The following is a 27600-nucleotide window of genomic DNA, read 5'->3' as shown; positions in this document are numbered from 1 at the left end:
ACAAGAAAATACATTGGCCTCAACTATGTAAAGGAAGACAGAATTAATCCGCAATAAATCTCTGGTTTGCATGGCTTGTAAAAGTTAAAGCACATACCTTTTTGTTCCTTTAACCAAAAATAAATTATAAGAATTTGTGGTATGATATACTAAATGAATGATCAGTGAAGATCACATATGTATGTTAATGATTAAATTAACGGTTTTCAAGGAGTAAACTTTGTTTTTGGTGTGTATATTTATGCTCTGCTTTAAAAATCTTGTCAAGAAAATAATGCACACAAACATGAACATACACATAATATTTACTTTATCCAAAGTTAATCAATAATCATTTACCTTAATTCAATTATTTGTCAAGACAGATTTAATCAATCAACAAACATTTCTTAAGCAATTCCTTTTATCTTTATGTGAAAGATAAAAAAGAAACAACCCCTGACCTCAGGGAGTTTCCATTTTATTGCAGGAAACAACATGCACACATGTTAAGAAAATAGAAAGTAATTTTGAAAGGAAACAAATAAAGAATTGTCAGAAAAGGCTTTGTTCAGGAGGTAATATGAGTTGAAATTGATGGGTGCTAGGGAGCCTAAGAGGTGGGAGACAAGCTGTGGGAAGGCAAAGAAGTAGGAGATGGAATATTGTGTACAACTAATATCAAGTGAGCCAATCTGAACAGAAATAATAGATATTAAGGAGGGCAATAATCCTGAAAAGGACTTAGCACAGTGTTTAGCACATAGTAGGTTCTTAATAAATGTTTATTGCCTGACAGACTAAAAAGGTAGACTGGATCCAGATAATGATGGGCTTCAAATACCAAATACAAGAGTTCATACTTTCTCCCAAAGGCAAACATGAGGAACTAAAGCTTCTTGAGCAGAGGAATGGCATATTAAGATCTGTGCTTTGGCATATTACTTTGGAATCTGTGCGTGAGATGGATTAGAAGAGAACCAATCAGGAAACTATTGCAAGAAGAGCTAATGAGGGCCTGAAATGGGCATTGGCTATGCAAGCAAAAAGAAGAGATTTCATGTAAATTATGTTGCAGAGGTAAAACTGGTAAGACTTAGCAAATGAATGATATACAGTGTGAGGTAGAGTGAAGAGTTAAGGATAATTCCAAGGTTACAAACCTATGTGACTGGAAAGATGGGGGCTACAAAAAAAAACAAAGTTAGGGGAACGAGTATGTTTGGGGGAAATGATTTTCTTTTAAGCATACTGAGTTTGAGATGCTTATTAGACAGATAATGAAAAATGTTCGACATCTGTTGGTGATATAGAATTGGAATTTGAACCCAATGGGGCTTGATATAGAAATCTGAGAGTCATCTTCATAGAGATAATTGAACCCATGAGAGCTGACGAAAATACCTTAGTACAGGAGTTCTTAACCTAGGATCCACAGACTCCTGAAATTTTAAGGAAGATCTGTGAACCTGAATGGAGAAAAAAAAGGCATCATTCACTAATCTAAGAAATTTAGCATTTCCTTCAATTATGAACAGGTAACATACTATATTCTGTGAAGGGGTCCATAGGCTTTACCAGACTGCTATACAGATCCATGAAATAAAAAAGTTTAAAAACCTCTCTTAGGGAAAATGGCCTAGAACAAATGGTTTAAACTTTTAAATCTTTGAACTACAGAAGAGAATATATAAGATTTTGCTTCTATTACAAAAAAAAAAAACAACATCCTAGGGTTAGGTACTTCAACACTAAATGCCACTCATTTGTGAAACTGTAAAATTTCATCATTTACATGGGCCTCAAAGCAAATATAAACCCCTTTGTATTTTTCAGTTGTTTTAATCACCTACTATTGATTAGGGGAAGTTTTTAGTATTTAAAAAAGAATCCTTAGATAATCACTATTGCATTAGTCTTAAAGTTTTCCTCAACCCTAAGTAGGAAATGCTGTGTTAAAGGTTTCTAAGAGATGTTGTTTTGAAATAACAGAGCACAAGTCTCAAAAGTAAGGAAGGCTGCTGACTACTTTTAATGCAAACCTGAGAAAAAGTTCATCAGTCATATCATAATTTACCTCTACAAAGATGGAAGGAGAGAGAGACAGGGAGAGGGAGGGAGAGAGAGAAGAGGAAGAGAGGAAGAAAGCAAAGGAGGAAAGGAGAGAGACAGAGACAGAGAGAGATAGAGACAGAGACAGAGAAAGGGACAAACAGAGAGGGAGAGGGAGAGAGAGAGGAAGAATATGTGTGTAAGTATATAGACTAGACTTATGATTTCATTGGTAGAGGGAATTCCCAAGGAAGTTCTCTTCAACTACTACTCTTACAAAGCATCCGAGAGCACTGAGAGATTAGGGGCTTTACCAGAGGTTCACAAAGCTAGAGTGTTTTAAATTTGAACTCAGGTCTTCCTGGCTTTGAAGATGACTCTCTCTCTCTCCCTTTCTTTCTCCCCCTTTTCCTACCTTTCTCTCTTCCTTTCTTTCTCTCCTTTATTTCTCTCTTTCATACATATGCATTATGTGTATATATATATACAAGATGGTAGAATTTTTGAAAATTATTTTTTCCAAACCAGTATTTATGTTTCTCTAACAGTTACACACTGTATATCATGTAATACCGAATGTCTAACTGCAAATTCCAAGGTTGAGTTCAAACACCTTAACGTTATTATACAAAAAATTCAATTTTTAAAAATGACTTACTGCATGCACACCTGTTGTTCTATCAATCTGAGCAGGAAACCATTTCACCCCTGCATCATAGCAATAGAGAAGTGCTTATTAAAACATTAATCACAGTCCATTATATTTTGACTCACTGCCAAAAGTTCCCATTACATCACTGAAAATTTCTATTAACCAAAACCTGCTTCTGACAAGTTACAGAAGTGTGGGGTTTAGAATTTAGTAATGCAACAGTCAGTTTGCGATTGATTTTGCAGTGGCAGTAAGAATAATTAATTTTTTTCCCTGACATTTATTACTGTGAGAGAGTTGATTTAAGTGGTGTTTCTACTGTAAAATTATTCAAAAATTGTTTAAACTTCACCTAGTATTATTAAACAAATTTATTGTGAAAGCATTAAATACCCATGGCTGGATAAAAAAATGTCTTAAATGTGTTGTAGACTTCAGTGTATGTAAAACTATATTGTCTTGTGTAAATATGGGCCTTGTTTAGAACCATGTCTCACAGGAAATTGTGGCAAATGAAAACCATCCCCCCTTTTCCACTCCTACTCTTTAGAATTTATGTTTTTACATTTAAAACTAGTTATGTAAAAGAAGCAAAAAAAATAAGATAGTATTACCTACAAGTCAGAGTTATTTGAAGCATGGCTTGGCTAATATATTTTTATTCTTTAGCACTAGAATAATCCTTATGAATTTATTTAGCTTGGTCTCTGATCTTCATTTTATTTAGTAAATGCACTGAGAAGTAAAACTAATGGAAACAAGGAATATAATTTTCTTTAAGTGATTCAGATCTGTGATGTATTACATAAACTACTACTACTATAATTATAAGTATTAACTTAAAATATTTCTTTCATTTAATTTTATTAAATCACTGAAATGCCAAAAGATAGATGATTCAAAAATCTCTGCCAACTAATTTTCTGTCTTTGGTGTCATGTTTACACAATATAAAATGCAGTTTGAACAAAGACAATAATTTTATACTCTGTACTAGATCTTCCTGGCTTTGAGACTAACTTTCTAAACACTATGCCACAATGAGATACATTTTAAAAAATAGTTCAAGGATCTCTGTTCACATCTGGACTCTGGCAATGTAATGTTTTTAAATGACAAGACCATATCAATTAGTTTAAAATTTTAGCACAAAGCCAAACTCTGAAAGTATGACTTTATATAAGTAAAAAAAAATAATAAAATCCTTTTGGAGGAACAAAAGGTCAAGAATTTAAAGGGAAAGGTGGGGAGAGATGGAATGAAAAAGACTTAACTTGCGTAACTAGATCTCAAACTATATTAGAAAGTTGTAATCATCAAAACTAGTTGATACTGGTTAAAAAAGTAGGTAAGACCAATAGCACAGACTAGATAGAAATGACAAATGGTCTAATATTTAATGAACTCAAATAGAGAATCTATTGTGGGAAGAACTCTCTATTCAACAAACACTGTTGGGAAAACAGAAAAGATGGCTCACAGAAAGAATCAGAAACAAAACTCTAACCTGAAGGAAAATCTTTTCATTTACTACCACTAATAAAAAAATAACCCATAAAATCTATAGGAAATTGATGCAAATAACAAAACCATTCAACACTAGACAAATGGTCAAAGGATAGAAACAATTTTCAAAAGAAAAACTGCAATCTATTAACTATCATCTGGGTGGAAAATATTTCAAACCACTTATAAGAGAAATGAAAATTATAAGTCATTAAACAGGCAAAGATTCTAGAAGAGTACTGCATATTGGAAGGGTAGTGAAAAAACATAAACATCAAATCACTATCAGTGCAGGGAGTCTGAAAAACAGTAATTTATAACTGAAAGAGAGATGTTACCAAAGGATAGCAACATTTGTCATGGTATCAGTATTCCCTGTGGTCTACAGCATACATGTATAAACAAATCCTAGAATAGTAATAAATCAAAACATTATAATTAAACACAAAAATTCTGACAATAAAATAAATTTGAAAAAATCTACTGTAAAATAAACCTATGAGATTTTAAAAAACTAATACAATAAACAGCTAATGTGATTTTTTAAAAGATAAAAGAAAAATTAGTTTCCTACATCAACAACAAAAAGGAGAATTAACAACAAATGAAGAAAAAATGAAGGAAATTAGGCAAAACTATCTTATCCAACTACATGCCAACAAAACTGATCATTCAAAAGAAATGTATGAATGTTTACAACTATATAATATACCCAGACGGACAGAAGAAAAAGAGGTTTTAAATAACCCAGTCTCAGAAAAGAAATTGATCCATAAAAGAATTCCCAGGGGGAAAAAACCCCAGTACTCAACAGATTTATAAGTGAATTTTATCTAACATTCAAAGAATAATTCAATATTACAGAAATTATTTTCAAAAACAGATAAATGAAGAATCTTATGAAACTCTTTATCTGAGACAAATAATGGTCCTGAGACCTAAACCAGAGAAAGAAAAGCATATATTATTACTTCTAAAGAAAAAAATGCAAAAATATTGAATAAAATCTTAGCAAATGTGCTGTAGCATATGAAAAAGATTACACGTTATAAACAGATTAAATTTATACCAGGAATATAGAATCTGTGCAACATTAGTAAAACTATATATATATACAATCACTCATACCATAAGAAACACAAAAACAAAGACCATATAAATATAGCAGAATAGACCTTTTGACAAAATATAGCGACCTTTTATGTTAAAACCATTAAGGAATTTGCGAATAATGGACCTCTCTTAACTGTGGTAAATAGTAACTATCTAAAATCAACAGCAAGGAATATTTTAATGGAGAAATGCTAGAGGCCTTTTGCATAAGATCAGTGGTAAAGCAAGGATATTCACTGCCACCATAACTATCTAGTATACTTCTAGAAAACCTAGCTAGAGCAATAAAACAAGAAAAAGAAATTGAGCCAATGAGCACAGGTAAATAGAAAACAAAATTATTACTTTGTGCAAGTGACATAATAATTTATTTAGAAAACCCCAAAGATTTAATGAAAAATTAAATGAAATCATTAATGACTTCAGTAAATAACAGAATATAAAATAAATCCACAAAAATCATCAGCCTAAAATGAAACATCCTATTGGGGGCATTTCTATTATTATTCTAATCACATATACACAGAGAGTAAATACAAAATAATTTCTCAGAGTAGGCATCCAAGGTAAAAATTCAGAAATTAAAATAGATCAAGGAATCAAATATATAGATGGGAAAAAATCAGGCTAAATACTGATTAGAAATGCCTTCCTTGACCTGCAGAATACTGAAAATTGTACAATGGAAGACGTATATGATATACATGAAGATAACAAAGCAAATGTACCATAAACTAGAAAGAACCTCTCATCACAGATACCACCAGAAGAATGATAGGTTGGCTCTACTTTCATGGTTGACTATACATATTCATTATATGTGTGTGTGTGTGTGTGTGTGTGTGTGTGTGTGTGTGTGTGTGTGTGTACACACAAGCAGATTCTCTTATTTGAATTACATGAGAAACAACTAAAGCTCATATGGACAGAAAACAGCCCAAATTCCTAAAGCTGAATTTTCCTGGTTATGATATAAATTTCAAAGGAGAATCAACGGCAAAACTCCAAGTAAATTTGTAATATCGAATAAAACATCAATACATTTTATTATTTAGCAGATCACCGATAATAGTATAAGTTGCATCTGAATTCTTGCTATGCAAATAGACATTTTTATATAGACTGTTAACTACCACTTTTGCATTTTTATATAGTATGATTCTGTTCTGAAAACTTTATTCACTAACTTCTTCATTAAAATAAAGTCAGCAAAATGATTGGGAGGCAAATTTCAAGTGCAGAAGCATCCCTTTTATTATTTCCTTCATACTTATTGCCCAATTCAAATTGGCCATCACTCAAACAAATACTATTTTCATCACTACCATACAGGTGTCATTACAAGATAACCATAACTACCATAAAGGTTTAAAAATATATAAAATCCATGAAGTGTGAACCCAGACACGCATGCTACAAGAATTACTAATACACAGAGTGGTCTAGATCCTAATGACTATAGTCTATGCCCTTCTTACCTCAAACTACTACAGAAAGGTGAAAGATCACAACAGCATATTGCTTTTGTTGTTGTACCTAGTAAGGGGTCTCATGCAAAGAACTAAAGCCTAATAATACTAACAGAAGAAAATTAATGTATGTAAACGAAATTGCTTTAAAGCTATACATTGGCTGTACACTTAGGCAGACTATCAACTAAGACACACAAATAAATAGTTTCACAGTAAAAAAGAACATCAAATTCATCTATTTCAACAATGATTTGATGGGTGAGTACTTAGTAACTACCAAGGTCAAGGTTAATACTATGAAAGCCAGAGAAATACATATGTAAAAGATATGTGAATGTGGAATGACAAAAGACAATAATAACAAGGTACTAGATTTAAACCTTGAGGCAAAAGTTGATTCATGCAAAACTTAAAAAATTTTAAATGTGTCCATACATATTGGTATGGCTGTTCTTGGGTGTTGGTTTGTTGTTGTTGTTGTTTTTTTTTGGGGGGGGGGGCGAGGCAGTGTTAGTTGGTGGGCTGTTTACTGGGATATGTAATATTATAGGATTTGAATCTTATATGGACAGGACCACTCTGGGGTATAGAGCCAATTTTCAATAGGAGGAAGGTCCCCATCAAAGGAATTTTTTTTTGCATAGCACCTCCAAAGGCCAGAACACCTCTTGGAATTGAGTGAGATAAAAAAATACAATACCTGCCTTCTAAGAACTTACTACCTAGTACTCACATCACATAGAGCAAATCTTAGGAGAGTGTTTGACTGGTGCCCCAGAAGAGAGATGTATTTTTTCTAACAATTAAAATCATATTCTCTTCTCATAACTTCAGTGAGTAAATAACTTGATTATTATAGTGTTAGTTCTCACAATATCATTTAATATAACAATTTTCATTAAGCATTGTGAAACAATATTCACATAGGACTATTAATTCATCAATGTGACAGAACTGACCATGTAATTTAGCCAATAATAGCTAAATGAATGAAAAATAAAAATTAAGCATTTATCATGTGTTAAGCACTGTGCTTAGTGCTAGAGATACAAATTTTTTAAAAGCAAGAAAATACTTCCTCTCAAGGAACTCACATTCTTAATGGGGAAAATAACAGCAATAGCAGGGTTCAGCTGCACAGAAAATGGCAAGGTCCAAGAGTTTTTGAGGTACATCAATAACCAGGTGACAATACCCAGGAGTCTGATGGGCACAGCAGCAAGGTGAATTATAAAGTGTGGTGGTCCTTGATAATAATAACAGGTAAATTTCTGTATAGCCTACTCTGAACCAGGAACTGTACTAAGTGCTTTACAAATATAATCTCATTTGTTCTTTTTTTTTTCATTTTTTGTTAATTTATTTTGATTTATCAACCATCACTTCCATATGCTTTTGAGTTTAAAATTTTTCTCCCCCTTCCTCCCTACCACCCTCCCCAAGATGGCGTACAATCTGATATAGGGTATACATATACATTCCTGTTAAACATATTTTCACAAACCACCAGAAAGAGGAAAAAAAACTCAACAGAAGAGGAAAAAAATTAATTCAAATTCCCTAGTTCTTTCTTTGGATGTAGATAGCATTTTCCATAATGAGGCCTTTGAAGATGTCTTAGATCTCTATATTGCTGGGTAGGGTTAAGTTTATCAATATTAGTCATCTCACAACATGGCTGTTATTGTGTACAATGTTCTCTTGGTTCTGCTCACTTCACTCAGCATCAGACCATACAAGTCTTTCCAGGTTTTTCTGAAGTCAGCCTGTTCATCATTTCTTATAGCACAATAGCATTCCATTACATTCATATACCACAACTTGATCAGCCATTCCCCAATTGATGGGTATTCTCTCAATTTCAATTCTTTGCCACTACAAAAAGAGCTGCTATGAATATTTTTGTACATGTGGGTCCTTTTCCCATTTGTATGATCTCTTCGGGATATAGCCCTAGAAGTACTACTGCTGGGTCAAAGGGTATGCACATCTTTATAGCACTCTGGGCATAGTTCCAAATTGCTCTCCAAAATGGTTGTTTTTTTGTCATTTGTTCTTTACAAGAGCCCTGGGAGGTAGGTGCTATAATGAGGCAAAAAGATTTTAAGTGACTTACCCAAGGCCATAAAGTTAGTAAGTATCTGAGACCAAATTCGAACTCAGGTCAGAACATGAGGGAGAAAGAGAGAGAGAAAGAGAGAGAGAGAGAGAGAGAGAGAGAGAATAATATTAAGTATCTACTAGGTGTAGAGCACTGGAGCTGCTACAAAATACAGCTAATCACTGAATCTCAAGTTGGAAAGGGCCTCAAAGGTTGTAAGAGTCTTCTCTATAGCATTCCTATCCCACATTCTCTGTATCTTACATAAGACCAGATAAATTAAATACTCAATACTACATTAAAAGTGCATTAGAAAGATGTAAAAGAGGTTGTTACTGACTAGGGACATCATTAAAGGCTTCATGAAGGAGTTAGGATTTGACATTTAGTTCAATAGGAAGAAAAGGAAGAAACAATTTTCCAGGCATAGGCCACAGTGTGATCTCAGGAAGAAAAGTAGGGTGTGTTCTAAGAGCAGAGTCAGTCAATAAATATTTATTAAGGGCCTATTACAAGGCAAAAGATAGTCCCTGACTATCTTAGGTTAAATCAAAAGGGGAAGACAACAAGCAAAGACCTATGTACAAACAAGCTAAAAGCATGATAAACAGGAAGTAATTAAGAGTGAAGGCACTAAAATTTAGAGGGGTTGGGGAAGGTGTCCTATAGAAGATGGGATTTTAGTTGAGACTTGAAAGAAGCCAGGATACAGAGATGAATGTGGATGGCATTTCAGGTGTGGGGTACAGCCACAGAAAATGCCCAAAGCCATAAGATTAAGTGTCTTGTTTGGAGAACTAGGTCAGTGTCACTGGATCTAAGAATATATGTCAGGAGTAAAGTGCTAGACAATGGGAAAGGGAGTTGGGGTGGGAGTGGGAGGGACTGGAGTTAGTTAGATTACAAAATAATTTGAATATTAGAGGATTTTTTATGTGATCCTGGAGGTGATAGAGATCCACTGGGGTTTATTAAGTAGAGGGGTGACATGGTTGGACTAGTAATTTAAGAAAATCATTTTGGAGGCTGAACGGAGGATGGATTGGAAGAGGGAAGAGATCTGAGGCAGGCAAACCCACCAGCAGGCTATTGCTAGGCATAAATTGATGAGGGCCTGTACCAGGGTAATGGCAATATCAGGGGAGAGAAATGTTGTAAAGGTAAAGCAGATAGGCCCTGGCAACAGACTGGTATGGGGGATGAGAGACAGTGAAGAACTGAGGATGACACATAGGTTGCAAGCCCGGGGAACTGAGAAGATGGTGGTACCTCAACAATAACATAAAAGTTCAGAGCGGGGAGGTTCAGTACAAAGATAATGAGTTCAATTTTGGACATGTTAAGTCTAAAAATGTCTAGACATCCAATTTGAGATGTTGGAAAGTCAGAGAGAGATGTAAAACTGCAGATCAGAAGAGATATTAGGGTAGGATAGGTAGATTTAAGAATTATCAGCAGAGAGATCATAATTAAGATATTGGGAGGTGATGAGATCACCAAGTGAAAAATTACAGAAACAAGAAGAGTGCTATCATTAGACACAGATATGTATATGTATGGAAAACCATACTTCTATTTATCAGTTCTTTCTCTGGAGGTGGATAGCACCTTCCTTCACAGGTCCTTTGTAGTTGATTTTAGTAGTTACAATACTCAAAATGATCTAGTCATTCACAGTTGTTCTTAGAACAATATTGCTGTTACTATATACAACGTTCTCTTGGTTCTGTTCATTTCACTCTTCATTATTTCATGCAAGTCTTTCTATGTTTTTCTAAAATCAAGCAGCTCATCATTTTTTATATCACAGTAGTATTCCATCTCAATCACATACCGTAACTTGTTTAGCATCCCCTCAATTTCCAGTTCTTTGCTACCACAAAGGGAGCTGCTATAAAAATTTTAGAACTTCAGTTCTTTTCCTTCTTGCCTAATCACCTTGGAAAACAGACCTAATAGTGGCGTTGCTGGGTCAAAAGTTATACACAATTATTTAACTCTTCAGGGAAAATTCCAGAATGCTCTCCAAAATGGTTGGATCGGTTCACAGTTCCTCCAACAGCATATTAGTGTCCCAATTTTTCCAAAACCCCTCCAACATTTTTTACTTTCACCATCTATCATTTTAGCTAATCTGGCAGGTTTAAGATGATATCTCAAAGTTGTTTTAATTTGCATTTTCTAATCAATAATGATTTAAGATATTCTTTTCTTATAACTACATATATATATGTTTGATTTCTTCATTGAAAAACTGCCTGTTCATATCCTTTGACCATTTATCAACTGGGGAATGACTATATTCTTACAAATTTGACAATGTTCTCCATATCTTTGAGATATGAAACCTTTATCTGAAAAACGGTCTATAAAATTTTTCTCAAATTTCTGCTTTCCTTCTAATCCTAGCTATATTGATTTTATCTGTATAAAACCTTTTAAATTTAATGTAATCAAAATTATCTATTTTCCACCTCACAATGCTCTCTCTCTTATTTATTCATTAATTCTTCTACTACCCGTAAGTCTGATAGGTACATATGTTCCATATTCTTCTAATTTTCTTAAGATATCTCCATTTATATCTAGGTCATGTGTCCATTCTGACCTTATTTTGGTAAATAGTGTAAGATATTGGTCTCTATCCAATTTCTGCCAGACTGCTTTCTAGTTTTCCTAACAATTTTTATCAAATAATGAATTCTTATCCCAAAATCTTAAATCTTTACATTTGTCAAACACTATCATTTACTGATATGTATTGTATGTCTACTTTGTTCCACTGATCTACCTTTCTATTTCTTAGCCAGTATGAGATGGCTTTGATAATTACTGCCTTTAGTACAGTAAGATCTAGTACTGCTTTATCTTCTTCCTTTACTTTTTTTTTCATTAATTCCTTTGATATTCTTGACCTTTTGTTCTTCCAAAGAAATTTTATTATTTTTTCTACCTCAACAAGATAATTTTTTGCTCATTTAATTGGGATAGCATTGAATAAGTAGATTCGTTTAGGCAGAATTGTCATTTTTTATTATATTGGATCTGCCTACCATGAACAATTAATATTTCTCCAATTATTTAAATCTGACTTTATTGGTATAATAAACATTTTATAATTATAATCATATAGTTCCTGGACTTGTCTTGGCAGGTATACTCCCAGGTACTTTATACTGTCTACAGTTATTGTAAATGGGGTATTTTTACTATCTCTTCTTACAGGGTTTTGTTGGTGATATATAGAAATGCTGATGAATTATGTGACTTCTTTAATATACTGCTACTTTATTAAAATTATTAATTGTTTCAACGAGTTTTTTAGTTGAATCTCTAGGATTTTCATCACATTATCTGCAAAAAGAGAGAGTTTTATTACCTCATTACGCATTCTGATTCCTTCAATTTCTTTGTCTTCTCTTCTTGCTATAATCTACCATCTCATTCTAAAACTTCAGGGCAATTTTCCTTAATAATTTCTTAAAGTATAGTGTCTAGACTATTTTTTATTATAACTTTCAATTAATCCAACAATTCTCATACTGTCTCTCCTCAATCTGTTCTCCAGATCAATTGTTTTTCTAATGAGATGTTTCATATTCTCTTCTATTTTTCATTCTTTTGACTTTGTTTTATTATTTCTTGGTGTCATTAGCTTCCCCTTGCCCAATTCTAATTTTTAAGGAGATATTTTCTTTCATAAGTTTTTGGATCTCTTTTTCCAATTGGTTGACTTTCTTTTCATTATTTTTTTTCTTGTACTGTTCTTATTTTCCCCCCTAATTTTTCCTCAACCTCTCTTATTTGATTTTTAAAGTCCTTTCTAAGTTCTTCTAAGAACTCACTTTGGGCCTTTGAAGTAGAAGAAGCTCTTTTAACTTCACTATCTTCTGAGTATGAACCCTGATCTTCTCCAGCATCATAGTAAAGTCTTTTTCTTTGCTTACACATACACACACACACACACATTTTTTAAGTGGCTTATTTCTTGACTGTTAACTTTGTTTTACAGTTGGACTCTACTCTCAAAGTATGGAGGATATGATCTCAGGCTTTAGGTTTTTCATCCTGTTGTTTTCTGAGCTCTGTCTGGGGCCCTAACCCATCCCTGAGCCACAGCCATGGACCCCAGCAATGCTGTCACCACAAATGTTCTTGTTCCCTGTGGTCCCTCCTACAGCTGCAACCTTCAAGTCACCCCTCTGCCCTAGAATCAAAACCAGAACTCTGCTTTCCTGTAAGTGCCAACAGTCAGCAAGGTGCACAACCCTTTGCTACCACACTCATGAGCATGTGCTCCCTCCTCCTCACCCACAGTCACAGCCTGGGACCATATCTGGTCAGCACACCTGGACCTGACATCCAGTGACAGTAGAGGGCCCTTCAATCTTCCCCTGATCAACTGTCCAACCCTCAAACTTTGTAAGGCAAAATTTGTTCCTGAAGCTGAAGCTGCCATCAAACACAGCTGTGCCAGGGCTTGTTGTTTGTTTATTCAGTGGTATCTGCCTGAAGGTAGCTATATTTCAATAGGGTCAAATCTTTGCCCAGGGAAGTCAGGCCTTTCCTAAAGTCCTTCCAAGTTGTCTTAGGTGGACAACTACTTTATTCTGACTTTTAATTATTTCTCCTGCTCACAGTTCATTTTGAGACATTATTTCAACTGGTCTGTGGGGCAATTTGAAAGAGCCAAGTAATGTCCTGCCTTATTCTACCATCTTCCCAGAATCTTCCCTCCACTTTTTTTTTAACATCAATATTCTTCCAGGGACACTGTTCAGCTGTGTGCCATGGAATATCACAGTCAAGAGTCACCCAAAAGGCAATGGACAGATATACTGTGGGCATGAGCAGATAAGAGCACATTACAAGTAAACTACGGAGCAGGAAATGGATATCATCAGAGATATGTTTAATGAGGGGAAGGGAAGCTTCAAAGCTAGGCAGATCAACCAATGGACAGCCTTGCATATTCTACCAGTATCCAAGCATTATCAAGAAATCCAAGGAAAGGCCATCAGAACAGTGCATCACGTAAGAGGATTTGTAGCAGAATGTCAATAAGAATAACACAGGATGGGCAGGCATGCATGAATTATAATCTATACCACTAGAATGAATACCCACATCTATGAGATTGCAGAACCACAAAAGTATCAACATATAATTATTTACATATTTCAGGTATTATATAATTTTTGAAATTATATTCAAATTTTATGTTGCTGAAACCAAGTGAATTCAATTTGTAATCAAAATTTAATCCATTTATGACTTATAGACCAAATATAGAATTGCTCACAAAAATTTCTTCACATTTCGAATATATTATAACTTTCTCTTTTCTAAGATTATCTCAACCTGTCCTTATATATGCTTTCTATCTACTAAAATAATAATATAAAATTGTAATACAAATAGAAACAGGTTTAGTTCAAATAAAAAGAGCTAAGGTACATTTTCTTATTCGGTTTTACATGAGTACTTCATTAGTATTAAAATGAGCAGCAATAAACACTGGATAAAAAGCGTGCCAAAAATTCAGAAAGACCCAGAATCAAGTCCTACCTCTGAATACTTAACTGTCTTGAGACTTCAAGATAGTCACTAAACTTCTTGGTGTCCCAGATAACTCTCTAAGACTAAGTGAATGAACAGTGATCTGTACTGTGTACACAGAGGTTCCTCATCCCTACAATGATGAAATCATAGGTTGAAAACAAAAACTTTTTTTCAACATCATCTGTCACCACAGAACTAACACTAAAGCTTTAAAAGATAACTAAGCAGTTGATTGTTTCCCCACTCACCGTGAGTCAATTTCTGTTATATGTTTCCCAAATGAGACAATCATATTAAGATTAAAGAATTTACAACAACTGAAGGGGAATGGTAATAAAAATCTACAATAGGGTGTCCTAAAAATAATTCAAAGTTATGAGATTTAGAAATAATATATCTAGACAAATTTATTAATAAAGTCAACAGTCTTCTTGGGTTATTGTAACTTTTTTTTCAGGAGACATAAATAAATGTCTTTAAATGGTTTATTTAATTCAGTGTTAATTTGCCTTTCGAATTGAAATTTGGAAATCTATTTGTTCAAATGCATTTTTAATAAATATTATGATTTAGTATTCCAAAAATCCACACTACAAAAACATATTCTGGAATAAAGTATATAATTATATTTCCTACAGTGACCTTGTACTCTCAAGTATTTACTCTAGACTAAACAGCCTCTTTCAGCTGCCCTGTGTCTGATTGTCGATGAAAGAAGGTTGTTTGACAACTGCTTAAAGCAGAAACATATTTTTTCCATGATTACATTAAAAAGTTTTTTTTAAATTACCAGACTAGAATCTTGAGCATAGAGGCTCCTGTCAGTATGAGGAGTTAATTTCTATTTCAAATGCCAACAAAAACAATTATTATGGATATTTTGTTGTCACGGCCAGCTTTTGAGGTTAATTTAATGGTACTTCTTTAACTACACCCAAATATACATACAATATGCCATATGTATGTGTATATGCATGTATACAAAACACACACACAAACTACATGGGAGTATGAAGGCTCTTTTTTTGTGTTTCATTCAATATTTCCCATATTCCTTACTTTTATGATGCTCCTGAGGCCTTTTCCAGTTATAGAATCCACACACTAGCCACAGAAGGGCAGACACAAAATAAAACTCCTCTCTGTTCCCTAAGCAGCTCATTTTTAATATATTCAATAGCTAAGGACCTTGGCAGAAGAGCTCCACTCAAAACACCATATACTACAGGGTGCCATTTGAAATACTAGTACTTATGTGGATGCCAAAAACTAGATTTTTTTAAAGCAATAAGATTTCAAATGTTTTATGGACCACCTTGATTTTTATTTAGATGGAAAACCTGTACTAATCAAATCTTAACATTTAAAACTATTTCAGTTAAAATTCCCTAAATATTCCAAATAATACATATTAAAACAATGAGAAGCAATAAATTCTCCTCAAAGTTAGTATTATTTATAAACAGTTTTTCTTTCTTGAGTAAAAGACATATGAACTTGAAAAGATAGTGAGGTCAACTGCAGCATACTATCCAAAATCATTCTAAAATTGACGACTTCACAGGACCTACTAAAAATGTGAATAAAACTTTCTATCTTCTAATGGAGGCAGGTAGGTGGTGCAGTGGATAGAATGCTGGACCTGTAGTCAAGAAGACTGAATTCCCTTCTACTTCTAGTGAATACCAAATGGCGGATGACGCCAGTGCTGCAGGAGGAGCTGGAGGCCCCGGGGGCCCAGGAGTTGGAGATCGAGGTGGCTTTCACAGTGGCTTCAGCAGTGGGGGCTGAGGTCGAGGCCAGGGCTGTGGCCGCAGGGCCCAGGGAGGAAAGGCCGAAGACAAGGAGTGGGTTCCTGTCACTAAGCTGGGCTGGCTAGTCAAGGACATGAAGATCAAGTCTTTGGAAGAGATCTATCTTTTCTCCCTTCCTATCAAGGAGTCTGAAATCATAGATTTCTTCCTGGGATCTTCACTGAAAGATAAGGTTCTGAAGATCATGCCTGTTCAGAAACAAACTAGAGTTGGACAACATACCAGGTTCAAGGCTTTTGTGGCCATCAGTGACTACAATGGCCATGTTGGCCTGGGTGTCAAGTGCTCCAAGGAAGTGACCACAGCTATTCGTGGTGCTATCATTCTGGCCAAGCAAGGTCACTGGGCAATGTGGATCGGTTCTGGTGCGCCTGATCCCTGCCCCTAGAGGTACTGGCATCGTCTCAGCTCCTGTGCCTAAGAAGTTCCTGATGATGGCTGGAATTGATGACTGCTACACATCTGCAAGGGGCTGTACTGCCACTCTGGGTAACTTTGCTAAAGCTACCTTTGATGCCATCTCCAAAACATACAGCTATCTATCCCCAGACCTGTGGAAGGAGGCTGTGTTCACTAAGTCTCCCTTATCAGGAATTCACTGACCATCTTGTGAAGACTCACACTCGAGTGTCTGTCCAGAGGACCCAGGCAGCTGCTGTGGCAACCACATAGATGTTTTTTATAAACAAATAAATTGAATTATACCTGCTTAAAAAAAAAAGAAGAAGAAGAAGAAGAAGACTGAATTCAAAACTGGCCATAGACACTTACTAGCTGTGTAACTCTGGGCAAGTCACTTAATTCTTTTTGCATCAATCTCCTCATCTATAAAAATGAGCTGGAGAAGGAAATGGCAAAACATTCCAGTATCTTTGTTAAGAAAATCCCAAATGGGGTCATGAAGAGTTGAACACAACTGAAAACAATTAAATAACAACAAAATCTTCTGATGGCATAGAACTATGTGGCTTTTTTTTAAAGAGGAATATTCAGATAATTAACTGCTCAAGTACAAATTTTAACATTAAAGTCTACTCTGATGTAAAAAAAGAAAATGAACATTTTCCAGTTACCTTTTATCCCTAATGATCTATTTTCTTTTTTTTTAATTTTTAAGTTATCTGCTGAACATGTCAACTAATGAATCTCTGGAAAACAAGGGGTTGTTTTTTTTGTTTGGTTTTTTTTTTGCTTACTTTTTAAAATTTGGATTGCGTGATTAGCATTTCAAACAACTAAATGATTTAGACACCAACTATTCAGTCAAAACCTATTTAATGATAATTAAAGGCACTATAGTTTGAAGGTCTGTGTTTCAAGAGCTTACAATGTAACAGCAAAGATAAAACAAGTACACAAACAAACTATAATACAAAGCTATACAAGCGAGTCAATAGTCACATAACCAAAATGCCACAAAAATTTATTTAGAGGAGAAAGAGATTATGATGAGTAACGGCTTTGCAAGAAGTCTTTGAGAGAGTAAGCTATTTGAAGGGCTCCTTAAAAAAGATAAGCTTTTTAGAATGGATGTGCTTTACTGAAGGAGGCATTCCAAATATGAAGAAATAGCATAAACAAAGGCCCAAGAACAGTAAAAGGTAAGATACGGTCAGGGTAGAGCAAGCAGTCCAGTTTGGCTTGAACATGGACAATATGTATGTAGGAAAATAGCAGGAAGTGAGACTGGCAAATGACCTTAAATGCCAGGTTATGGTGTCTGTACTTTAATTAGTGGGCCATAGGAAGCTAGTTAGCTAAATATCTCTACATGGAAAATAATACCTACCTCATTCCCCCTTAAAGACTGTGTCAAGATGCAATAACTGTGAAGCATTCTAAATTCTTCAGAGGTGGGCAAGTATATAGTGACATAAAATAATAATAATAGAGGCTATCATGTGTAGTTTGTAGAATAGGAAATTAAATAACAACTTGGATATACCTTTTTTATTAATAAAATAATATTAATAACCTGTTATCAATAGGACATGGTCTTTAAATTGCTTTAACAGTTAGTTTCAGAGGATATCTATTAAGCCATCCACATTTATGGTACAGAAATGCAACATAACTAATGAGGCTTAAGGTTTTGGCCTATGGCCATGGGGAATGAGGTAGGGTGGGGGTGGGGGGAGAGGCTAGTAGTTAGTCTAGTATCACAAAGATGGCTTGGAAACTGTATGGTTTTTGGACAGAATCTGCAGTAGTGGTCAGGACTTGATACTCTACATCTCTATGATTCTTTACCACTTCAGTAATATACTAAACTACAGAACTGTAGATGCCTATGGTTTCTGGTGTCTATGATTTAATCACCTCATTAATGCAGAACAGAATTTTTTAAAAAGCTAACCTTTAAAGGAGATCCAACTAGTAACTGTCTTCTAGTCAATAGTTAACTAGACACTTTTTTTTTTAACATTTTAAAACCATATATTACCCTTTACTTAATATACAAGTAGATGTATCATCCCAATTCTGGGTGATTGAAAACACTAATTAAAGCATAGCTCATCGTGGTTAGTCAGCATCCTTTAAAAGTCAATCTAACTGATAGGATAGAAACTATAACTACCATATCAAAAGAAAGTGCCAGAATTGAACATATGTTTCATATTAGGCTTTAGCAGTCTACAACAACATAATATGCAAAAGTTTTCCATTTAAGATGAAACTTAAAAATTAAAACAAAAATGTAATTGAAAACTTTTTTATTCAACTTCAAAAATAAGAATGATTGAATGTCAAGAAGAAAAGAACTGATCTAGTTGTTTCAGCTATTTAAAGAAAGTAAGACCAGATATAGAAGCTTAGGTGGGGGAGAAAAAGAAAAGGTTTCATATTACAGGAAACTAAAATAGAGGGGAAAAAAACTTCCCAGGGAGATTTAAGTAATGGGAGGGTCCTGAATATCTATTTAACTTCAACACTTTTATATTCTACTTACAACATTACTGTACTGAATCTGTAATGTATTAAAGTAATATTTGATTTCAAAATCTTTTACTATTTATTTTAATTTTTTATTTTCTAAAAACACTAAACTGATAAACACATAATGAAAATGGTAGTTTCAAAGAATATAGGGAAATCATTTCCAAATTAAATATTAATCATTTTATCTTAAAGCCTTAAAATCCACTAAAATGTTTGAATAGATATGCTACCTCCTTAATGAGGGTATTCTCTCTAACTATGCAGATTACAAACCATTGATGTTTGCCCATTCTATACAACTCTTATCTATATATTCTCATAAGATGATAAGTACAGCCAAGTCTTCCCACAGAGGAGTAGCAGACTCACTGTGAGGGGCCATTCTTTTGATAGCAATCACAAGGAAATCAAATGATTGTCTCTCAGTTATCCCATGAGCTCACCACATAACTGGTCCATCTTCTTTTTCACTCATACATTTCTTTGATGACATCCTTTAAGCTATTTCTCCTTCATAATCAACAAATTTCAATATATGGTAACTTTAAAAGTGAGTTTCTTGAACAATGACCAATGAGTGGAATTATTGGTAGAAGAGCTCAATCATTATCAGTTTTTACATTAGTGCTCTAAATAAAATCAGAAGAAAGAAGTTGAAGCTAAATGAAAGTATGGCTCAAAAATAATAACCTTTGGATAAGAAAATAAAGAAGTTGGTGGAATGGGTTTTATTGAATGCCCAAATTCTATAAGAAACATTATTACATGGGGTATTTTGGTCATTAGAGGAGGAAAATGTAATATAGTGCCTACTATTAGCCAGACACTGTGATAACTACTTTTTAAAAACATTATCTCATTTGAACCTCACAACAACCCTGAGAAGCAGGTGCTATTCTTATCCTCATTTTACATTTGAAGAGACTGGGATAAACCTCCTCTAAATGACCAAAATTAGTATTTTTTTACTTCCCTCTCTAGAGTTCTCCAGGTAAACCATCATACCACCTGCAAAATAATGATAATTTTGTTTCCTCTTTGCTTATGCTTTTTCTTGTCTCATTGCTATAGCAAGCATTTCTAACATGGTATTGAATAAAAAGGTGATACTGGCCATCCTTGCTTTACCCCTGATTTTATATGAAAGGCCTCTAGATTTTCTCCATTTCATTTAATGCTGGCTCTTAGTTTTAGATACTACTTATCATACTAAGGAAAGATCCATTTATTGCTATGTTTTCTAGTGTATTAATAAGGGGTGGTATATCTTGTCAAAAACTTTTTCCTCATCTACTGATATAATCAAGATTTTTGTTATTCTTGCTATTAATATGCTCAGTTATGTTTATAGTTTTCCTAATACTGAATCATCATTCCTGCATTCTTGGTATCAATTCAGCATGGTCACAATTTACATTCTTTGTAATATGTTGCTATAGTCTCCATGCTATTAGTTTATTTAAAATTTCTGTATCAATATTCATTAGGTATATTGATGTATAGTTTTCTTTCCCTTTTTTGACTCCCTGGTTTAGATATCAAGACTACATTTATAACATGTCTTTTGGTTTTGAATCCTCCTTTCTCATTTTTAATATTGGTGATTTGGTTTTCTTCTTTTTTAAAATAAAGTTAGTTGTAGAGATTTTGTTTCTTTTTCAAAATGGATTCTAGTTTTACTAATAAACACACTTATACATAAACTCTTAAATAACAAGTTCAATGGCTCTTAGTTAACTTCTTTTTGGATTTTTCAATATACCTATTTTGTTGTTTAACTGGGATTTTGAATTTGTTGTTTTTCTATTTTTTTAAAGTTGCATGACCAATTCATTTATCTGGTCTTCCTCTGTTTTACTGATGGAAGTGTTTAGAGATAAAAATTGCCTTTATTTTTGTCACAAAACATTCTACCTAAGCCATGATAACCAGTGAACAGCTCATATTACTAAATTATTAACATCTAAATAAAATAGCAGTTACATTTAAGTAGTTAGAATTGATAAAGAAAACAGTCATAAATGCATGTAAGTCATTTGAGTAATAAGATTACCTCTTTTTTTATGACAGCTAGTAAAATACTGACAAGGCAAACTGATTATTAAAAAGACAGTCTCACATTTCCAGTGAATGAGGCTTTTCCTTTGCCAACCACTAAAGCAACAGTCTGGGGAATTTCAATTAACAATTAAATAATCCCAATGCCAGCTCCCAATCGCACAAAATTATTAAAACATGTTTACTTTCTGCAAAGCACTGCCAGTGAGAAATATAATACAGTTTGAAATATAATTGTAATCTATACTAATTTATGATATAAACACCACAAATATGAAAATCTCATCCATTTCATACTTCTTATATCTTCCAAGAGGGTTTATCACAAAAATTTCAAGGCAAAGCACTGAAGGCTTTATACTGTTATCAAGAGTTAAACAGAGGACAAATTTAACTTTTCTGACCAAATACCACCAGAAACAACTGAAATTCTGTGCTATCTACTCCAAGACAACTATTTTAAAAATTAAAATACAAAAAGGAGTCACAGTATAGCACAAACATAGATACTGTATGACTTTAACTTCATAAGTTTCTACACTAAGTCATGAAACTGTGTAAGGACACAGAAGCAGTTAAAATACTTTTTTTTTTTTTTTTGATGATTTGAACTTTTAGCAAAGTAGCCTGCAATGACAATCTTGGGATAGAGGTTAATGGATAAGAGAGGGTAAAGAGTGCTTATTGTTTAAAAAATAAGTTTTTCTGATTCAGTTTTCTTTATTTTTTAAATAACTGTTACTGGTGCCTTTTGACCTCACTTCTCTCCACATTGAACCCTTCCCTTAAAAAAAATTTTTAACGAAAAGGATCTGATACTTCTGACAACATCTAATATCATAATCAATTTTTTGTCCCAATAGTTCTCCATGTTTTTATCATAAGGAGAGAGGTATGTTTTATTATCTGGTCTCTGGGAATTTAAAATCAACTACTGAGAAATGGACTTTATTTTTAATAATCTTTTCATTTATACCATTATAATCCCACATACTGTACTACTGGTTCTATATAATGTACTACTGATTATTTCACTCTAAATCATTTTACATAAATCTTTCCGTGTTTCTCTGAATTCCTCAGTCATCATATCTTTTTTCCCCTCCCACTTGGAGGACCTGGGAATTCACCACAGCACACTGCAATATTCGATGTTGACAATGACTTTTCATATAAAATATATTTCCCCAAGTTAAATTTTCAGTATTTGTTGATTTAAAAGGTTACAAGGTAATATCCATAGGACTAAGGACAGGAAGGAAACAAAGATCTATTATTATAAACCTTTCATTTTATAAATGAAGGGAAGAGAACCTGTGAATTCAAACCCTTTTTGTTGTTCTTTGTCCCTCATTCTCGAAGAGGACTATGACATCAGGGAGTTGATGCCATGGCATGCAAGTGAAATGAATTTAAGTGAGGGAGGGCTGTGCAAAGTCACCAACCTCACTTTCTCTTTTGGAGCCATCTGTGTCCGGTAGCCAGATATAGATCAGGACAACTGGAGATGATCCCTCACTTAGACTTTTAAGACCAAGAGCTATTACCTAATGATCTGTCATGGTGATGAACATGATTCAAAGAAGGGTTAAGGTTAGGGTTCATAGAAGAAAGACACATAAACCAAAGCAGAATCAAGAAAACAATGCACATAATTATCACAATAACGAAACAAGAATTTATTGAAAGAACACCAACAAAAAGGAAAGTAGACATTGTATAATTACAGTGACAAAGCTTGACCTGCAGAAACTGTCTCTTCCCTTGTTTGTTGAATGGGGGAACTTCAGATCTGAAATACCACACATTCTCTCAGGGATGGTATACTAATGAATTTTGCTCAACTTCTTTTTCTTTTCCTTTTTTATTCTTTCTTACCAGGGATGTACTTTGACCACATCCACTTCGGAAAAACAATTCTTGGTATCATAAAGAGACAAAACAGGGAAAAGCTTTGTGATTCAGGTAAATCCTGGATTATGTAACTCGTAATAATTCAGGTCAGCACCTTCTTTACAACTTACAGTTTTTCGAGTTCCTAAAGCACTGAGAGGTTAAGTGAATAGCCCAAAATCACAAAGCCAGCATGCATCAGAGGTAGAACCTGGATTCAAGTCTACCTCTAAGGTCACTTAACCTCTGTCTGCCTCAGTTTCCTCAATTATAAAATGGGAAAAATAATGGTATCTACCTCTATGGGTTGTTGTGAGGATTAAATAAGATAACATTTGTAAAGTATTTAGCACACTGCCTGGAACCTAGCAGGCACTCAATAACTGCTTATTCCCTTCTTTCTTTTTTAATCTTTGTATCACATTTGTGATACTTTTCTTGTGGTAACTCAGTTAATTTCTCTTTAAGTATATATAGATGTTACACCACTATGTGTACAGACATTAAATATTATTATTATAATAATACATATTACACATCATTAAGAATACTGTAAGTCTTCCTATTTATATTTTTGACCACACCTATTTATGACCCAGCTTTGTCTGAGATCATGATTGATACCTATGTTTGTTTTAGTTTGCCTGAGGCGTAGTAAGTTCTCCCTAAGTCCTGCAATGCAAATCATTATATTTCAAGTATATTTCACATAAAGGGTATAATGCATTTGACTTACTAAACCATTTTGATCCACTCTTCCATTTAAGGAAGAAATTCTGCCCGTTCATATTCAAGTTTTAAATTTTTAACTGTAGGTTTGCCTCCATCATATCCAATTGTACTTTTTCCCCCTTTCCTGATATAACACCCCTTCCACCCTCCCCTTGCAAAACCTGTTTACTATAAAAAGAAGGTGACAAAAGACAGGGATTTGATCAATACTAGTAACTGATTAAGTGAAATGGTCTGCTCCAACTGCACTGTGGCTTCTATCTTCAGCTAGCCCAAAAATAAGTGATTTTTTTCTATTTTCTTTATTTTTATTTTCCTTTTTCTAATCCACCTACCAAGGGTAAAGGTTGATCTGCTTATGTTCATTTCCTTGCCAACTGTGTTATCCCTCTTGAAATCCACACTGCACTCCTTGTCTCTGCCTGTTTCCAAGATGAGTAACGTATTTCTACACTAAATTATTTATGCATATGTTAATGTGCTCAATCTTCCTTTATCCAGTGTAGATAAGAGTTATATTCATGAGATCCTAGCTCCTTCCACTACTTCTTCATGTTTACAATGTTCTCAAGCACTCCAATTTTAGGAAAAAATACATTCTTCCCCCTTCTTAATTTCTTTTTTCTCCCTCTGTTCTTTCTTCTCTTTAAACACTCAAAATAGAACAAAAAAAAAAAAAATCACCCCTAGGCCCTGTTTGTCTTTTTTAACTCACTTTTTGGACCTTGAAGACAGAGGATCTGAACAGAAACTTTTATTACCTTCTATTAAAACATGAACACTTCTTCAACATTTGCTCCAATTAAATTGCTCAAATATACATATATAAATGTGTGTATACACACACACATCTTTGTAGAGTTCCCTTGTCATCAATATTTGCATTTTAGTTTTTACTCAGTGCAGGCATTTTCACTAGGAATGCCCAAAAAAGACCTCTATTAAAGATTCTTTTTCTTCCTTTTTAGAATTATACTTAATCTAGGAGGATAGGCTCTATTCTTGATTCTAAACTTTTTTTTTTATTTTGCCTTTTGTAATATTAAATGTTTCCTGAATTATAAGTATTATAAACATCAGTTGCTGCAAAAACCTGTATGAAATCCTCAATACTTGAACTATTTCCTTCGTGGGAGGCCTAACTAGCCTGGGAAAGAGAAGAAACTTCTAGTTTCCTTGCCCCAGTCTTTCCAGGATGTACCTAACCTAAAATAACAATGCCTGCCTTAAAAGAAGGGAAGAAACCTGGGCTCTTTGTCCTAATGAGACTATTTCATCACACTCCCAGAACACTTCACATTCACACAGGTTAACACTTGTACAGCCCAACCAACAGATTGCAAGCTTCATAAACTGCCTGATACACTGGAATGGCTCCAACTCAAAGTCATCATAGCCCTAAACATCATGATAACCTACTCGATCTAAAACATCATACTCTCACAACATCATACTTCTTTAAGTTCCATGCTATGTGCCCCTAATAAATGCTCCATTCTTACCATCCCCCCAGCATAAACTTTCCAATGTTCCCCTTTAAAGCTACCCACACCATCCACTGTGTTCTCTGGAATGCTTGCTCCATAGGTAACAAAATTGCTTTTGTCTTAGACCATAGACATTCTTCACACTACATATTCTTAAACGCCATGGGACCTGACATCTTTCTGATGATACAGATTCCCAAACATATTTTTCATCAGTGGCTATGCTTTCATTCCTACTGCTGGCTCAACTGCTAAGCATTCAAACTCTACTGCAAGGAGTACAACAACTCTAGGCTGGCCATGTTGTTCAAATGCCAAAATTACAGTTACCTAAAAGACTATTTTACAGAGAACTCACACAAGGCAAGTGCTTACATGGAGGTCAGAAGAAATGGTACAAGGACACTCTCAAGCTCTGTCTGAAGAACTTCAGAATTGACTGTGAAACATGGAAGATACTGGTACAGAACTGTCCAGTATGGAATGCCCGTATCAAAGAAGGCACTGTACTCTGTGAGAAAAGTAGAATTGCAGTAGCTCAAAAGAAATGTAAGATGCACAAATTTAGAGACATCTCCACTCCAAATGTTCATATGGACTATTTCTGCCCAAGCTCATATTGATCTAATGAGCCACAGTCAGACACACTGTATCTTGACCCCACGATAGTGATGTCATTTTGGTTCTTCTCAAGAACAAAAGGCAACAATCAACAAACTACATCTGTCAGTGTTTTTTCATGTGTCTTTCAAACCTGTAACTGACTCCTAGACAAACTAACCCCTGAATATTTGGAGATTCCATGTGCTTCACAAAAAGCGCCACATAAAAAGAACAAGACATTACAGATGACTATGATTCAGAGTAGTAATCAGTAATAAGTGAATCCTCTATAATTTGGCTAAGTAACCTCACCTTAATTGGTATATGAATTTTCTCAAGTAAAAATTAAAATGAAAATGCTACTTACCTTCTTTATAGTCTATTCAGCATATAGGGCAACATGTATAGTTTATTTTCATGTAATATTCCTTACCCTAAGTATTAAGGAACCAGGATTTCCAAATCAACTTTCTATTTAATAGTTTCTCCTGAGAAGTGAGAACCAGAAAAATGACATAATCCATCTGGTAAAATCTGTGGTTGTGATTTGTTTCTTTGTTTTTAAGAAGTATACAGCCAGACACAACTCACTTCACGGAAAGCAGCATTTCCATCAGTCACAAAAGTTGAACTCTTTAGTTAATTACTGACTTGGATACATATGGTAATGTTGTTGAGCCATTCATCCAGACCTGCACAATACCTTTTGACAAAATATGTTTCCTGGCTCATTCCTCACAAAAGTTTTTCAAGGCATATAGCAGACATCAAGTATATCTACGCTTTTAATGGCAAAATGCCCAAATTCTGTATTTTTCCTGGCTTACTGCTAACTAAATAAAGCCTCAGTTTTTTAAAGCACACTCATGGAGCTGAAAATGAACAGCTACTTCACTCTAGCTGCCAATGATGACTTTAATGCACATTAATGCAACCCAGGGTCACTTGCAATAAACATGTAAAAGCCACAGAACAAAAAAAAATTGAGTTTACCCACCCAAAGCAGCAATATAGCAGGATCTTTGCCTTGTAAAGCAATGTTATTCCAAATAAGTGCAATTATATAAAGCTGTTTCAAATCATATCTAGAAAAACACGAAGTGCATCTTAGCTTCTCAGAAATTAAAAATGCCATTGAATAAAAGGGCTTTGGAATACTTACCCAAACCTTCCTAGCATCTCCAGGGGAGGAACCTGGGGTCCACATGTCTCTATCTGTAATGGTTGGTATTCATATAGAGCTTCCTCAAGCTTTTGAATAGGGGCTAATGAAATATGCTGGCCCTGTTACAAAAAAAGGAAGAAAATGGATGAGTTTTAATGTTAGATTTCTAATGCTGGTTACTTTAGGTTGGTAATATTTGTTCTGGATAAAATAAATACATAAAAAACATTAATTATTATAACTATCACCTTATTCCAACATAACTTCCTTATTAGGACTTAAAGAATATAACTAACATTTTATTTGTGATAGAAAAGAATTTTAGGAAGGGAAGAGTCTTAAATAAAGACAAATTTATAAACAAATCATCATTTTCTCAATGTCAATCATTGAGTTTCACTGATCACAAATATTTTAGAGTAAACAAAGATTTTCTGAAAGCCCAATAAGAAAAAGGGTGATATTTAATGA

The 27600-nt window shown here is 34.1% G+C and overlaps 1 protein-coding gene and 1 pseudogene across 1 annotated transcript in view; one reads left to right on the top strand and one right to left on the bottom strand.

Moving 5' to 3' along the window:
- The window catches only part of MNAT1 (MNAT1, CDK activating kinase assembly factor), a 236020-nt gene that overhangs the window by 57108 nt on the left and 151312 nt on the right, over positions 1-27600 (bottom strand). The window contains exon 7 of the mRNA XM_027842919.1: positions 27127-27248. Within this exon, the coding sequence (XP_027698720.1) occupies positions 27127-27248 (122 nt within the window). The remainder of the gene's footprint in view (positions 1-27126; positions 27249-27600) is intronic.
- Positions 16127-16923, top strand: LOC114028652 (annotated as a pseudogene).

The sequence above is a fragment of the Vombatus ursinus genome, unplaced genomic scaffold (genome assembly GCF_900497805.2).
Source record: "Vombatus ursinus unplaced genomic scaffold, bare-nosed wombat genome assembly UNPS02014893.1, whole genome shotgun sequence".
NCBI lineage: Eukaryota > Metazoa > Chordata > Mammalia > Diprotodontia > Vombatidae > Vombatus > Vombatus ursinus.
This window is presented reverse-complemented; position numbering and strand designations above follow the sequence as displayed.